This window comes from Pinus tabuliformis, chromosome 3_1, assembly GCF_031772625.1.
Source record: "Pinus tabuliformis cultivar Carrire ecotype Pingquan chromosome 3_1, CPIR1, whole genome shotgun sequence".
NCBI classification, from domain to species: Eukaryota; Viridiplantae; Streptophyta; class Pinopsida; order Pinales; family Pinaceae; genus Pinus; species Pinus tabuliformis.
In genome coordinates this window covers 777,480,719-777,496,923 of record NC_142301.1, presented here as the reverse complement: position 1 = coordinate 777,496,923, position 16,205 = coordinate 777,480,719, and the positions used below count along the sequence as shown (strand labels likewise).

Here is a 16,205-nt window from a genome sequence, read left to right as displayed (position 1 = left end):
AATGTGTCTTGGAAAGGAGAGGCAAAAATGGTGATTTTTGGCACTCTAAATTTCTCGATTTCTTAGTGGCATTGTCTGATAGACGGCGCGATCGTGTTGAAAAGTGGCTTCACTGCAACACTGCAGAATTTTCTGGGAATGCTGATGTACAAAAGTTGCAACTGGAGGCAATTTTATCACTTGCAGAACTGAAACAGGGACTCTCTGTATGTGTTTGTAAATGTTCTGTATGTTTTTGGCGGTGTGTTCTAGAGAAGGGCCATTCCCCTGATCACTCTTGTATGGGTAACCATAAATTCCTTGAGAATTCACTTTCTTTAGATCCTTTGAAAGCTCATTTACCATAGGAGTTCACGATTTGTTGTTAACTATCCTCGGCTGCACTTGGAGATGATACAGCGCATAGCAACCTCCCGTGAAATAACAACAGAAATCTTATAAATCAGACAGAGAAAATCAACATTGCCACGAAATACCTGAAGTATCATCATCGCGGTTACTTCATAAAAAGTGCCAAACATAATACAAAGAACAATAGCACAAACAAGCACCACACACATTTGTAATAAACTTTTATTATTATGGGCTGATAAAGAAACAGAGGATACAGAGCTATACAAAGGCCAACCCCCAGTCAAGTCGATCACAAACAATGAACTATGATCATCCAGAGGCCAACTCCATTGAATTTGCTGTACAATTATTTACATATTTTACATCATCAATACAACGGTATAAGAAGTGCAAGTGATCAAAAGTGCTAGTGGATTCAAATGATTTAAGAAAGAAGGGGGAAGCACTGTATTAGCTGATCCAGCGAAAACATACCAGTGACCAGGAATCTCTAAACAGAAAGGTGGGGTGCAGTTCCTATTCGATGAAGGAAAGCAAAAAATACCAGCAATTTCCCCAAATTGTCACCTTGTGCTGTACCAATCTCCTACCAAATCACACTCCTTTCAAATTCAGATGTTCAGCAAGAAGTCCAGAATCCAACGCCTTCTCCATCAGTCTGCCCAATTCTTGCAGAGAGACTTGGGATCGTGCCTTCTACTTTTCAAAGGAAACCTCCAGTGGCTAAAAGGAGTATTTTACTTCCTACAAGGCCAAGAAGTGCTAAGAATCTATGTCAAGCACTAGAATCTATGTTAACACTGTGATTCATCAATGGTCTTTACCTGTGTAGTTTGAAGAGTTGTCATTTTGTAGAACAAAGACTATATATCAGCTTGTAATTTGTACAACTTGTATAAGCAATTCTAGATTAGGTGGATTTAGTTCCTTTCTCCTACCACCACTGTAATTAGTGTTGTCTTCTTTTAGATCTACCAATTTTGCACACTTCTCTATGATGAGGTCAATTTCGCAATTCCTGGGTCATCAAATGACAGGGCCATGTTCGGTCAGTGTGGTGATTAGTTCTCCATTGCTGGTCTTCTGTTCGATCATCAACAAATCATATTTGGCAAATCCCAGTGGTATTGTGCTTTCCAGATCCTGGCATTGTTGTACCCAATTTCTGTCTTTAGCAAGGTAATTGTCACAGTGGAAAACAGATGAACGACGATGGTTTTTAGAGAACCATCGTCCATACATACAACCTTCAAAGGCAATTACTTAATTCCATTGCAAGAGGCCCAAAATACAACATCTAAGAATAGGATTTTATCAATCCAAGACTGTAGAGAAAACGCCCTGCCTTTGATTTGAAGAGATCACCAAAGGAGAATCGGATGGCAGGTTCCCTTGGAGGAGATTTTGTATGCATACAGTCGTCTTTTACTTGCAAGATTGTTAGTCCAATTTCTTGGCGAACAACTTCTACTGTCTTGGCATCAACGGGGTTTCCAACTGTATCAGTCACATAGAACACATCAGCTACCTTATCACCCCACGTTGACACCTCTGCTTTTGGAACTGACATCCCATTTTCTCTAAATATGCGAGTCACCTCCGACAGAAGCCCAACACGGTCGTTGGTGCAGAGTTCCAGTCACATACCCTGAATTCATAAAATATCATCAACAAAACTCACACTAAGCTGACTAAAATTTAAAAAGGATCAAATTTGAATGCACCGGGAATCCCAAGTCTTAGGGTTTTGAATAAATTTCCACCATGGATTCGATCCTTGGACTCATACCTCTGATGTTCTTCATCTAATGGCAGCCTCCAAACACTGAATCACACGCTGCTTCTCTGCTTCTGAATACACGGGGCAACCATCAGTATGCCTGATGTAGTACTCCTGTATCACAAAAGAGAAGAATGGAAATAAATACCCAAACTCTTCTTTAACCTAATTTAGATTCAATATTAATCCCATTAGGGATGTGATCTGAAACCACCTATACCTGGTTTAACAAAATCAAATTAGGAAATAAACATTTGAAAAAAAACAAAGATCCTATGAAAAATCAAGTCCCTTGTAGTTGCTGGAGCTATACCTGAAAAGTTTGTGGGCCTTGAGAGTCTATAGTGGCATGAAAGACAACATACTCCATATCTGTCAAGCTGCAAACAATATCAAAGAGAAGCTTAGGTCTGTCTTTACACTGAACAGTCACCACAGAATACCCCCTCTCCAAACAGTTTTCAACAGTCACAAGACGCTTGGCGTTGTCGTTGTCGAAGTATCTAAGATAGGTCCCCAAGCTTTGCAAGTCAAAGTATCTAAGATAGGTCCTCAACCTTTGCAAATCAAAGTATCTGAGATGATAATCCAAATGCATTTAAGATGATTAACGTTGATTGTTTTCCTATTTTAGATGAGTTACTTTTAATTTTAAGCCATGTATAAATCGTACCGATTGTCTTGTCATTAAAATTATTTAGTTATCCATTTTATGTCAGGCAATGCTTACTTGTACTTCAACACTGTAAAGATATCTTTGAACACAACATTTTCTTGAAATTCATTATTCTTCGTTCCTGCAAGTCCACGGCTCTCTAACAACCATTACCATTGACTTGAGGACATTTAAAGGACATTGTGATATACTTAAAACCCTAGTTTTAAAAATAAGACATAAATTCCTTGAGAATTCACTTTCTTTAGATCCTTTGAAAGCTCATTTTCCAAAGGAGTTCACGATTTGTTGTTAACTATCCTCGGCTGCACTTGGAGATGATACAGTGCATAGCAACCTCCCGTGAAATAACAACAGAAATCCTATAAATCAAACAGAGCAAATCAACATTGCCACGAAATGTCTTAGGGTTTTGAATAAATTTCCACCATGGATTCGATCCTTGGACTCATACCTCTGATGTTCTTCGTCTAATGGCAGCCTCCAAACACTGAATCACACGCTGCTTCTCTGCTTCTGAATACACGGGGCAACCATCAGTATGCCTGATGTAGTACTCCTGTATCACAAAAGAGAAGAATGGAAATAAATACCCAAACTCTTCTTTATCCTAATTTAGATTCAATATTAATCCCATTAGGGATGTGATCTGAAACCACCTATACCTGGTTTAACAAAATCAAATTAGGAAATAAACATTTGAAAAAAAACAAAGATCCTATGAAAAATCAAGTCCCTTGTAGTTGCTGGAGCTATACCTGAATAGTTTGTGGGCCTTGAGAGTCTATAGTGGCATGAAAGACAACATACTCCATATCTGTCAAACTGCAAACAATATCAAAGAGAAGCTTAGGTCTGTCTTTACACTGAACAGTCACCACAGAATACCCCCTCTCCAAACAGTTTTCAACAGTCACAAGAGGCTTGGCGTTGTCGTTGTCGAAGTATCTAAGATAGGTCCCCAAGCTTTGCAAGTCAAAGTATCTAAGATAGGTCCCCAACCTTTGCAAATCAAAGTATCTGAGATGATAATCCAAATGCATTTAAGATGATTAACGTTGATTGTTTTCCTATTTTAGATGAGTTACTTTTAATTTTAAGCCATGTATAAATCGTACCGATTGTCTTGTCATTAAAATTATTTAGTTATCCATTTTATGTCAGGCAATGCTTACTTGTACTTCAACACTGTAAAGTTATCTTTGAACACAACATTTTCTTGAAATTCATTATTCTTCATTCCTGCAAGTCCACGGCTCTCTAACAACCATTACCATTGACTTGAAGACATTTAAAGGACATTGTGATATACTTAAAACCCTAGTTTTAAAAATAAGACATAAATTCCTTGAGAATTCACTTTCTTTAGATCCTTTGAAAGCTCATTTTCCAAAGGAGTTCACGATTTGTTGTTAACTATCCTCGGCTGCACTTGGAGATGATACAATGCATAGCAACCTCCCGTGAAATAACAACAGAAATCTTATAAATCAAACAGAGCAAATCAACATTGCCACGAAATACCTGAAGTATCATCATCGCGGTTACTTCATAAAAAGTGCCAAACATAATACAAAGAACAATAGCACAAACAAGCACCACACACATTTGTAATAAACTTTTATTATTATGGGCTGATAAAGAAACAGAGGATACAGAGCTATACAGAGGCCAACCCCCAGTCAAGTCGATCACAAACAATGAACTATGATCATCCAGAGGCCAACTCCATTGAATTTGCTATACAATTATTTACATATTTTACATCATCAATACAACGGTATAAGAAGTGCAAGTGATCAGAAGTGCCAGTGGATTCAAATGATTTAAGAAAGAAGGGGGAAGCACTGTATTAGCTGATCCAGCGAAAACATACCACTGACCAGGAATCTCTAAACAGAAAGGTGGGGTGCAGTTCCTATTCGATGAAGGAAAGCAAAAACTACCAGCAATTGACCCAAATTGTCACCTCGTGCTGTACCAATCTCCTACCAAATCACACACCTTTCAAATTCAGATGTTCAGCAAGAAGTCCAGAATCCAACGCCTTCTCCTTCAGTCTGCCCAATTCTTCCAGATAGACTTGGGATCGTGACTTCTACTTTTCAAAGGAAACCTCCAGTGGCTAAAAGGAGTATTTTACTTCCTACAAGGCCAAGAAGTGCTAAGAATCTATGTCAAGCACTAGAATCTATGTTAACACTGTGATTCATCAATGGTCTTTACCTGTGTAGTTTGAAGAGTTGTCATTTTGTAGAACAAAGACTATTTATCAGCTTGTAATTTGTACAACTTGTATAAGCAATTCTAGATTAGGTGGATTTAGTTCCTTTCTCCTACCACCACTGTAATTAGTGTTGTCTTCTTTCAGATCTACCAATTTTGCACACTTCTCTATGATGAGGTCAATTTCGCAATTCTTGGGTCATCAAATGACAGGGCCATGTTCGGCCAGTGTGGTGAATAGTTCTCCATTGCTGGTCTTCTGTTCGTTCATCAACAAATCATATTTGGCAAATCCTAGTGGTATTGTGCTTTCTAGATCCTGGCATTGCAGTACCCAATTTCTGTCTTTAGCAAGGTAATTGTCACAGTGTAAAACAGATGAATGAGGATGGTTTTTAGAGAACCATCGTCCATACATACAACCTTCAAAGGCAATTACTTAATTCCATTGCAAGAGGCCCAAAATACAACATCTAAGAATAGGATTTTATCAATCCAAGACTGTAGAGAAAACGCTCTGACTTTGATTTGAAGAGATCACCAAGGGAGAATCGGATGGCAGGTTCCCTTGGAGGAGATTTTGTATGCATACAGTCGTCTTTTACTTGCAAGATTGTTAGTCCAATTTTTTGGCGAACAGCTTCTACTGTCTTGGCATCAACGGGGTTTCCAGCTGTATCAGTCACATAGAACACATCAGCTACCTTATCACCCCGCGTTGACACCTCTTCTTTTGTAACTGACATCCCATTTTTCTCTAAATATGCGAGTCACCTCCGACAGAAGCCCAACACGGTCGTTGGTGCAGAGTTCCAGTCGCATACCCTGAATTCATAAAATATCATCAACAAAACTCACACTAAGCTGACTAAAATTTAAAAAGGATCAAATTTGAATGCACTGGGAATCGCACCACACACATTTGTAATAAACTTTTATTATTATGGGCTGATAAAGAAACAGAGGATACAGAGCTATACAGAGGCCAACCCCAAGTCAAGTCGATCACAAACAATGAACTATGATCATCCAGAGGCCAACTCCATTCAATTTGCTATACAATTATTTACATATTTTACATCATCAATACAATGGTATAAGAAGTGAAAGTGATCATAAGTGCCAGTGGATTCAAATGATTTAAGAAAGGAGGGGGAAGTACTGTATTAGCTGATCCAGTGAAAACATACCACTGACCAGGAATCTCTAAACAGAAAGGTGGGGTGCAGTTCCTATTCGATGAAGGAAAGCAAAAACTACCAGCAATTGCCCCAAATTGTCACCTCGTGCTGTACCAATCTCCTACCAAATCACACACCTTTCAAATTCAGATGTTCAGCAAGAAGTCCAGAATCCAACGCCTTCTCCTTCAGTCTGCCCAATTCTTGCAGATAGACTTGGGATCATGACTTCTACTTTTCAAAGGAAACCTCCAGTGACTAAAAGGAGTATTTTACTTCCTACAAGGCCAAGAAGTGCTAAGAATCTATGTCAAGCACTAGAATCTATGTTAACACTGTGATTTATCAATGGTCTTTACCTGTGTGGTTTGAAGAGTTGTCATTTTGTAGAACAAAGACTATTTATCAGCTTGTAATTTGTACAACTTGTATAAGCAATTCTAGATTAGGTGGATTTAGTTCCTTTCTCCTACCACCACTGTAATTAGTGTTGTCTTCTTTCAGATCTACCAATTTTTCACACTTCTCTATGATGAGGTCAATTTCGCAATTCCTGGGTCATCAAATGACAGGGCCATGTTCGGCCAGTGTGGTGAATAGTTCTCCATTGCTGGTCTTCTGTTCGATCATCAACAAATCATATTTGGCAAATCCCAGTGGTATTGTGCTTTCTAGATCCTGGCATTGCTGTACCCAATTTCTGTCTTTAGCAAGGTAATTGTCACAGTGTAAAACAGATGAACGAGGATGGTTTTTAGAGAACCATCGTCCATACATACAACCTTCAAAGGCAATTACTTAATTCCATTGCAAGAGGCCCAAAATACAACATCTAAGAATAGGATTTTATCAATCCAAGGCTGTAGAGAAAACGCTCTGACTTTGATTTGAAGAGATCACCAAGGGAGAATCGGATGGCAGGTTCCCTTGGAGGAGATTTTGTATGCATACAGTCATCTTTTACTTGCAAGATTGTTAGTCCAATTTCTTGGCGAACAGCTTCTACTGTCTTGGCATCAACGGGGTTTCCAGCTGTATCAGTCACATAGAACACATCAGCTACCTTATCACCCCGCGTTGACACCTCTGCTTTTGTAACCGACATCCCATTTTCTCTAAATATGCGAGTCACCTCCGACAGAAGCCCAACACGGTCATTGGTGCAGAGTTCCAGTCGCATACCCTGAATTCTTAAAATATCATCAACAAAACTCAGACTAAGCTGACTAAAATTTAAAAAGGATCAAATTTGAATGCACTGGGAATCCGAAGTCTTAGGGTTTTGAATAAATTTCCACCATGGATTCGATCCTTGGACTCATACCTCTGATGTTCTTCGTCTAATGGCAGCCTCCAAACACTGAATCACACGCTGCTTCTCTGCTTTTGAATACACGGGGCAACCATCAGTATGCCTAATGTAGTACTCCTGTATCACAAAAGAAAAGAATGGAAATAAATACCCCAACTTTTCTTTAACCTAATTTAGATTCAATATTAATCCCATTAGGGATGTGATCTGAAACCACCTATACCTGGTTTAACAAAATCAAATTAGGAAATAAACATTTGAAAAAAATATATATATGTATTTAATTTTTCATAATATATATATGTATTTAATTTTTCATAAACATTTGAAAAAAATATATATATGTATTTAATTTTTCATAATTTTCTAGATACGAAAACATGTATTTAAAATAAAAAATTATAATATATATATATCATATTTCAAAAAGATCATGAAATTATAAATTCTAACATTTAATAATACAATTTAAAAATATAATTAATTAAATTTTAACATTATTCCTATCAAAATAAATGCTTATATTAAGTAAAGATTTTCGAACCAACTATTAAAAAACAAATATAATATAGAAACTACGGATGAACATTATACATTCATACTCCTTTCAACATTTCACAACAGAGTTTTTGATTTCAACCTTTCACTAAATCAAAAGTAAAAAAAAAAAATCCAAAATGGGGATGCGTTGACAGTGCTTTACGTTTTTTGTTTTCTTCATGCCTGTCAAACCAACATTGTTTATAATGAAATCAAAAGGAATTATAATGAACACAAAATTATTATTTTTCATTTTAATTCAATAAATCTTTTCAACCTCCATAAAAAACCAATGGCCTTATCCAGTGAAAATAATAACAAACGATAAGAACCGTGGAAGGTAATTAGGGACCAGAAAAAACCTCTGCAAGTACATTGGGGGCAGGGCAAGAATCAGACTGGCAACATCGAAAAATGATCAGATCACTGTTGATACTGAAAAAATAATTATCAGTGTAACAACATATTTGGAAAATAACTATGTATAAGCTGACACTCAAACAAAACTGTGGATATATCAAAATTGTTTCACTTACAGATACATAGGGAGGCTTGCACTTATTGCTCTGGTCTTCCCACAGGGATGGCTTAGAATCCGCTGAACAGGCTTCAGATCTACTGTGGATATATCAAATTTGTTTCACTTACAGATACATAGGGAGGCTTGCACTTATTGCTCTGGTCCTCCCACAGGGATGGCTTAGAATCCGCTGAACAGGCTTCAGATCTACTGTGGATATATCAAAATTGTTTCACTTACAGATACATAGGGAGGCTTGCACTTATTGCCCTGGTCCTCCCACAGGGATGGGCTTAGAATCCGCTGAACAGGCTTCAGATCTATTGACTAGGTCATCCGGTAGGGATAACAGAGGTTTTTTTCTAGTGAATAAATTATGTTTGGAGCAGCGGTTAGGCATACAGTCTTACTGCAGTCTTACTTTTGTTTTGCAGAAGAAAAAAACAGAAACATGTTTTAGATTGTTTTACATTAGCATACCTTGCCTTGTCCAAGCTGGACAGTAAACACCAGAATATAATCAAAACAGACCACTGATATGCCATCATAACATCACAATAACACTGTCAAAAAGATTACTCACATTGAGAGCAAAAACATAACAAAACAGGGATAGATAGACACAGTACAAAATTTCTGGAAAAAGCTGAAGTTCTGAAAATGGCAAAAAGAGATCGGAACGTTTTTCGTTGGGATGTCAAAATAGCCTTGGCCACAAATGATACCATCGACTCTATATTCATAGATCATATGACCATCGGAGAGAGCCACACCGCCCTTAGAAAGAGTGTCTGCCTCCAAGTTTTGTTCCCGGTATACACGCTGAAATGACCCATCAGGTAAGGAAGACTTTAGGTCTAGGATTTGTTGCATCCAATTACATAGAGGAGGGATATCCAGATCACTCCTACCCTGTATCCACTAAATTGTAGAGAGGGAATCGCTAATGATCACAATCTTCGCAATGCCTATCCAAGAGATACATTGAAGAGCATCCCATAAAACAATCATCTCTGCCATGCAATTGTCTCCAAACCCACCAGACCAGAAAAAATGATATAGAAAAGAGGGATCAATACGAAGATATACACCACAGCTACATCTTCCCCCTGAAGATGCACCATCAAAAAAACATATGGGGAATATACCATCCAAATCAACCAATGTGACTGAAAAGAAAGAGCATATTGGACCACATGATCTGTGGAGACCAAACTTTCCTACTTAACCATCGGACTGATCAAGAAGGAGCATATTGAACCACATGACCTATGGAGAACAAACTTTCCTACTTAACCATCGGACCACATCCTCTGAACTAAGAAAACCACTTACATAAAAAAATAGTTGTGGCGAAGGATGGCATCCTCTACTTTCTTGGCCCAGCAATTAAATGTTTCTGTGTGGGTTTTGGTCAGAGGTTTTTTCCAAATGTTGTAAATCCGAGAGGTTTTTTCCAAATGTTGTAAATCCGTCTTTGCTCAACCGGAGGGAGGGTTTCAGCAACATCAATGATACTTTTTTCCAATTGATTCTTGTGATTGAGATGCGCAGCAATGACAGGAACCCAATTTGTGAGAAAAGAAACCCTAAATAATGCAGAAGTAATTATTTCGCCGTTGCCCAGACAATTTAGAAACCGATCAATTAGGTCCAAAAGTGGGGTATTTAGACCAAGAATTGGCTTCTTTAGACCAGAATATGGACTAACACTACCAGAATATCCACTGTAAGAACGATTTATTGCGATAGGAAGTTCAGCATCTTCGCAAAATAATTTGAACAATATTTCAAACAATTGCCCATCACATCGCTGAATCACATTGACAATCCATAAAAGTGCAGTACAAGCAGTAAGGATAGCATACTTATCAGATTTAGCGCGTTCGATATTGGTACTAAATGCTTTCAGAAGTGCAGAGCCACAAATTTTTGCAAAGGATGCATTTGCCTCAAAGAACCCTACGATATATTCCTCAATATATTCGCTGTGATCGTATGAACCACTCGAAATGGTGGACAACATTCTTTTCAGAGAATGTTCAGCATCTGTAATCCTCCATAATCTGATTTTATTTGGCTAATCCCGAGTCTAGTAGCTAAATCCGGCAAGGTATTGATCTCCAAAGATAGTAGCAGGGCTCCAAACAGTTGTCAACAGTCACAAGAGGCTTGGCGTTGTCGTTGTCCTTGAGAGAAAGAGATGCCCTGTCTCCAGTTCCATCGAGTTTATCATAGTCACGGTCAGCAAACATCAATTGATAAAGCCGCCTTTCTGTGTGAGTGAATCCCATTGACACCACCGTTTTAGCTTCTCTGTGTTAGCTCTTCATTACCTGGACCGCTTCAGTGACTGTTTTGATCGACGGTTTTAGTGTGCGTAATCGTCTAACATCTAATCGTACGGCGTCAAAAGAGGACACGTAGGCAAAAATGGAGATGGATTTCATAGGGAAACGCCTTACGGCGTAAATATTTTATATCGATTAGTCATCAAATGTCATAATGTGAAAAATCATTCTAGTCAACCATAATATTACTTACGAGTATCATAACATAACATAATTTGGAAGCACATTCAATCTAACCATATTATTAACCTTTGAATGTTGAAATGTGACATATGTTAAATTCAACCTCTTCATCTCACCATGTAATAGAATACAGTTACATCTTGTACTTTTGCTAAGATTCCATTGTTTGTTATGAAATAATTTCAAAGCTCGCGACTTAAATTATTTCTATTTGAAATATTAAGTTTTAATAAAACATTCAAGCTAACCATATTATTAACGTCTAAATGTGGCAATGTGACATATGTTAAATTCAACCTTTTTATCTCACCATGTGATTGAATATAGTGACATCTTGTACTTTTACTAAGAATCAATTGTTTGAATGTGTGTAATCATTGAGGAATACTGCAATCTAATAAAACCCTTAAGGAATATCTTAACGTGAAATAATCCGTGAGAAACATCATGATTCCACATAATCATTGATGAATCTAGAAATTCAACCTAGGTTGACCAAGATGGGCATCACAATGAAACATAACCGTTGGGGAAGATGAAGATCCAACATAAAGCTTGAGGAACGCTAGGATTTCACATAACTATTGATGCAACATTAAGGAACAAAAAAAATCAATATAAATCAACCAATATTAAAGCCATAATCTAGCATAACAATTAAGGAGTGTTGCAATCCAACATAATCATTATGGAATGGTGTAATGTGACATAATCATTGAGTAATCTGGAAAAAGTAATTGAACCAAGATAATCTTTGGAATGTGACACGACCTCTCGAGCTATAAATATTCAAATATCTGAATATGGCGTAACCTTAGAGTCAACGTTGAATATAACCTTTTATTTTATTACTCTTAAAATGTGGCAGTTTGACATGTCATTGAATTCAACCATATTAATACTTTAAACGATCACATGTGACCTAATATTAAATTCAACCACTAAAATTACTTCTCTTAAAATGTTGTAACACCATATGTCATTGAAACCAAACATATTATTAACATTTTAATGTTGCAATGTGACATAATATTGAAGACAAACGACTAAGATATAATATTAGGACATTGAATACTTTCATTGAGTGCTAGTTAGGAATTATATGTGACTATTGAGCTACATTACTGTACATTATAACCCTTTAGGAACATTCCAATGCAAGATATCGATTAGACAACTTAGAAATTCAATGTAAGCCAAATGAGATTAGCATAAAAGTGTGACATTAGAAATGGCAAACTTCACAATCCAAGATAATAGGGTAATTTAACATAATCATTAATGAACATTGCAAAAATACATATAATTTATAATGATTAATGAACATTGCAAAAATACATATAATTTATAATGATTAATGAACATTGCAAAAATACATATAATTTATAATTTAAAGAGTGTAATAATACAACAGAAGTTAAACATATTAAACATCACTATACTATATATCCTTTGGTTAGCATCGCAACCCTACTTAATGCTTGACAAATGCCAGAATGTGACCTAATCCTTGATAACATCATACTGCAACAAATACTTCAGAAACGTAGCAATTTGAGTTAGCTCCACCAAAAAAAATGTTGCAATGTGACATAGAGCCTTATATTATTTCTATTTAAATGTGTCAATATATGATAACATTAAATATAACCATATTGTCATCCTCAAACACATTTTATATATTACTATTCGAGTGTAATATGTGACAATACATTAAAGTTAATTGTTTTATTATTTGAAAATGTTATAGTGTGGCATTATATTTGATTTAGCCTCTTAAATTATTTCTTCTAAAATGCCACATTCTAACATAATATGACATTTTTTTAATCTAAAAATATTAATGGTAGACTATGACATAATGTTTAAGTCAACCTCATCCTTTAACAATGTTCTGCCTCGTATGGTTATAATATAATATATTATTGAAGAAAACTATATTATTTCAATATGACATAATATTGAATAATATTGAAGTAAACATTTTATAATATTCTTCGTCAAATGTCGCAAAGCTATTCATTATTTTCAAAACCATGGAAAATTTTAATGATGGAAATTTATCTTAAAATCTAGAATTTTTGGCGAATCTTACAAGTCCTTAATATGTAAAATGTAAACTACTTTGTGATACTTTTGTAAAAGTATTCTAGTTTCTAATAATTTTGTATGGTATTTGTAAAACTTTGGTGAATTTTAAGGTAAAATAATTGCATGCTATAAAATTTGGGCGAATTATTTTTAGAAATAAATGGAAATTTAAGAATCTAATTTTTGACAAAAACATAAAATATTAACACACTTGCAAATATTATCCCCTAAAATTTTCCCTGTCCAAAACTCAACAAAATTCAAACATAATTGGGATAATTTACCATTATCAAGAAACTAGAATGTTTGCCATTATCAAGAAATGAGAATGAAATTCAATGAAAAATAGTTTCATAGCTTAGTTGCATAGCTTACTCAATAATTTGATGAGTTTTCTATTTGACATCCTTTTTGCTCATTAAAACACCCATTTTTTTCCTAAATATCCTTTATTATCCATTTATAATCACTTTATATCTCTCACTTTTCAGGATTGTTTTGTGTTTTTGACGTCCATATCCACCTCAGCTAATTATAAAAAAGGGAACCTTAAATATAAGATTGAGGATTCTTTTATGTTACAAAGGGTACACTATCTCTATTGCGATCAAAAGATCTTTATATGCCCCAGGATATTTTCGTAGCTATATGTAAAAGCGAGGTATACGATCAGGCTCACGGTGACGCTTAGGCAAGGTGGAATTATGCATCAACAATAGAAATTCCAAGCATGTTGGTAGAATTATTTTTGTAGGTTATTATAACATCACTGGATTGTCGTTTTATAATGCATGTGGTATTTCCTATATTCTGACCATGCACTAACATCTTAGTTGGTTGTGTCTGCAACTTGCATTCAAGATTTATAGTCATAATAGTACCCAGTGTTTCATTGGATTGTTAGCTTAGTGTGCATAAAATATAGCCTATGAATAACAAGTATTATTAACATGTTGTCGAGATCTATAACTAGCTATTAGTATACTTCTATTTTCACCTCTATTCTGTTCGCTGAGAAGAATCATTGCTATTACTTGTTTTAAATAAATACTTATTTTTTTGTATATATAAATCTCTTTGAAGCACAAAGGATAGTTAGGCATACACTCTATTGTTATTTTGCTTGATTAAGACATTTCCTTGAATATAATAATGTGGTTTTATAGTTTAATGTGCTATCTTATATGAGCTCGAACATTTAGTTTCTCCCCTGTGCTAAATTCTTAAGCACTTAGAGGCGTAGGTCGGCCTTGAGTAGGGACCACACAAGGTATGGATCTATGCAAGTAATTTCCTTGTTCAATTTATAAGTAGGATTACATTGTTTTACAATATTTAATTTTAGTTGATTTCCATTTCAAGAATGTGTGGAATTTTTCTGTAATTCAATGTGATTTTATTAATTAGAAAGATAATAATAGTAGTTATATTTTATACCAAATTTATTAGCTTCAATCTCACCATATTTATTGTCTAGTAGGTTCATCCCCAAATATATAGGTAATTACTAGAACAATCTAGGTAGCCAAAACTTAAAGGGATAAACATACCATAAGATATTCAAAATCAAAACACATCCAACATCCATTAATAATTAGAAGAGTTGACTGAAGAAGGATGATCTGGATCAAAACCAAAATATGGAGGAGGCCTGTGGTTTTGCATATGGGCCAGCTAATTTCCTTCAAAGTGGTCCAACTTCTCTTGTATGCACCATTTTCCTCTCCAAGTGTTGGTCAAGAAGTATTGTCTATGCCATTGGTTATGTTGAAGGTCATTCATTAAACTAATAATAACATTTCAATCCTCATGTCTATCTCCACTAAGTTATTCCAAAACACAAGTTACATGAAAAAGCTTACTATCAAGAGTCTCCAAAGAAAGGGCTTGAACCACACTACCTAGTGGCTGGGGTGGGTGGGGATTAACCACATTTCCATGGTCATAGTATCCCAATTTGTGGATGTCAAGTTGGTCAAGTTCCCCCGTCCCCCTTATTTCCCACCCATGGTGGGATGGAATACGACCCTGACCAAAAAACGAACTAACATATCCCACAACCCTTTCATTGGTGTTCCCATGAATTGCAGTAGTAACAGAGCCACAAGTCCATAAGTTTAGGTACTCACATAGAAATAATTTTTTTTGGAAGCGATATAAAACAATCAATTAGCACTAGGGACAAGGAATGGGGCCGCACTCCAATACCATAGACCCTTAATGACAAGTAGAAATCAATAAACCACGTGCACTAGTATTTAAGACATGTTACAAACTTCACACCCTTGTATTCGACTACAATTCTCTTAATTCAACACCAAATAGGTCCAAACACTAAATTTTCCCAAAATTTAGTAAATCCTCTCTCCCAAACATTAAAAACATATTTTCTTTGGGAAATCCCACCCTTTCTACATCTATCCTGGGGGATGAATTTCCATGATGTACTCCAGACAAACATCCTAGACCACTCCCAGTGCACATAAAGCATGAAAATATGAGGTCCACAGAAATAAAATGTTACACAAGAACTAACATATGATGACCAAAATCCCCACAAATAGAATAAACCGACAAAAATTCTAAGAATTGAAAACATTTAAACTATACTATAAAATGAAAATTCCATACCTCTCAACAAGCTAGAAAAGTTTGGGACAAGTCTGCCAAGCCAACTTACATGCACCTGACCCCAAGATGCAATTCTACCTCACATGCTCTGCACATTGAATTTGAACTGAAGCCTATGAGGCTAAAGTTCCAAAAATTCTTCCCACAAACCCACGCTCCATCTAATATGTCACCTCTAGAACTAGATCTAGCACGTTGCATTGTAGCAAGTTTCCGCGGCATTTTATTTTTGAGTTTGTTTCCCAGCAAGTTTGATATTTCATTTCAAGCAAGTGTGGTTGAGTGCTTTCTATTTTTCTTATACTTGTTATTTTGACATAATTTTTAAGTCTACTCTATGAGAAGAAGCTATAAAATTGA

At 35.9% G+C, this 16,205-nt stretch overlaps 2 protein-coding genes across 8 annotated transcripts; both read right to left on the bottom strand.

The window, feature by feature from the left end:
* Positions 1-590: 590 nt before the first annotated feature.
* On the bottom strand, positions 591-10,983 carry LOC149189699 (uncharacterized). Of its 4 annotated transcripts, none has more exons than XR_016255919.1 (4): positions 10,458-10,983; positions 3,265-3,369; positions 2,144-2,514; positions 591-2,002 (listed from the first exon to the last, which is right to left on the bottom strand). XR_016255919.1 is itself a non-coding variant. In XM_089411895.1 (4 exons), exons 1-3 carry the CDS (start codon positions 10,613-10,615, stop codon positions 2,156-2,158), a joined length of 318 nt encoding a protein of 105 aa, XP_089268021.1. In that variant the 5' UTR covers positions 10,616-10,968; the 3' UTR covers positions 591-2,002; positions 2,144-2,155. The 4 variants fall into 4 exon arrangements, 2 of the variants coding, with proteins under 2 accessions (XP_089268021.1, XP_089268020.1); XR_016255920.1 differs by having other exon boundaries at positions 591-2,248; positions 2,448-2,514; positions 10,458-10,969; XM_089411895.1 differs by lacking the exon at positions 3,265-3,369 and having other exon boundaries at positions 2,144-2,248; positions 2,448-2,514; positions 10,458-10,968.
* Positions 4,415-10,464, bottom strand: LOC149189700 (ACT domain-containing protein ACR4-like). Of its 4 annotated transcripts, none has more exons than XR_016255918.1 (5): positions 8,606-10,464; positions 8,432-8,504; positions 7,542-7,646; positions 6,355-7,400; positions 4,415-5,861 (listed from the first exon to the last, which is right to left on the bottom strand). XR_016255918.1 is itself a non-coding variant. In XM_089411892.1 (4 exons), exons 1-4 carry the CDS (start codon positions 8,611-8,613, stop codon positions 7,050-7,052), a joined length of 537 nt encoding a protein of 178 aa, XP_089268018.1. In that variant the 5' UTR covers positions 8,614-10,464; the 3' UTR covers positions 4,415-7,049. The 4 variants fall into 4 exon arrangements, 2 of the variants coding, with proteins under 2 accessions (XP_089268018.1, XP_089268019.1); XR_016255917.1 differs by having other exon boundaries at positions 5,847-5,861; positions 6,227-7,400; XM_089411892.1 differs by having other exon boundaries at positions 4,415-7,400.
* Positions 10,984-16,205: the final 5,222 nt, after the last annotated feature.

Excerpts from the sequence above, each read along its gene's own strand:
- LOC149189700 (XM_089411892.1), bottom strand. Across the intron at positions 7,647-8,431 it reads CCCCCAATGTACTTGCAGAG|GAGTACTACATTAGGCATAC; the intron begins GTTTTTTCTGGT and ends TTTGTGATACAG. Across the intron at positions 7,401-7,541 it reads TTAGACGAAGAACATCAGAG|GGTATGCGACTGGAACTCTG; the intron begins GTATGAGTCCAA and ends TTAAGAATTCAG.
- LOC149189699 (XM_089411894.1), bottom strand. The coding sequence starts at position 10,615 with ATGTTGTCCACCATTTCGAGTGGTTCATACGATCACAGCGAATATATT. Across the intron at positions 2,515-10,457 it reads GAACGCGCTAAATCTGATAA|CTTGACAGATATGGAGTATG; the intron begins GTATGCTATCCT and ends TATTGTTTGCAG. Across the intron at positions 2,249-2,447 it reads AAGGCCCACAAACTTTTCAG|GAGTACTACATCAGGCATAC; the intron begins GTATAGCTCCAG and ends TTTGTGATACAG.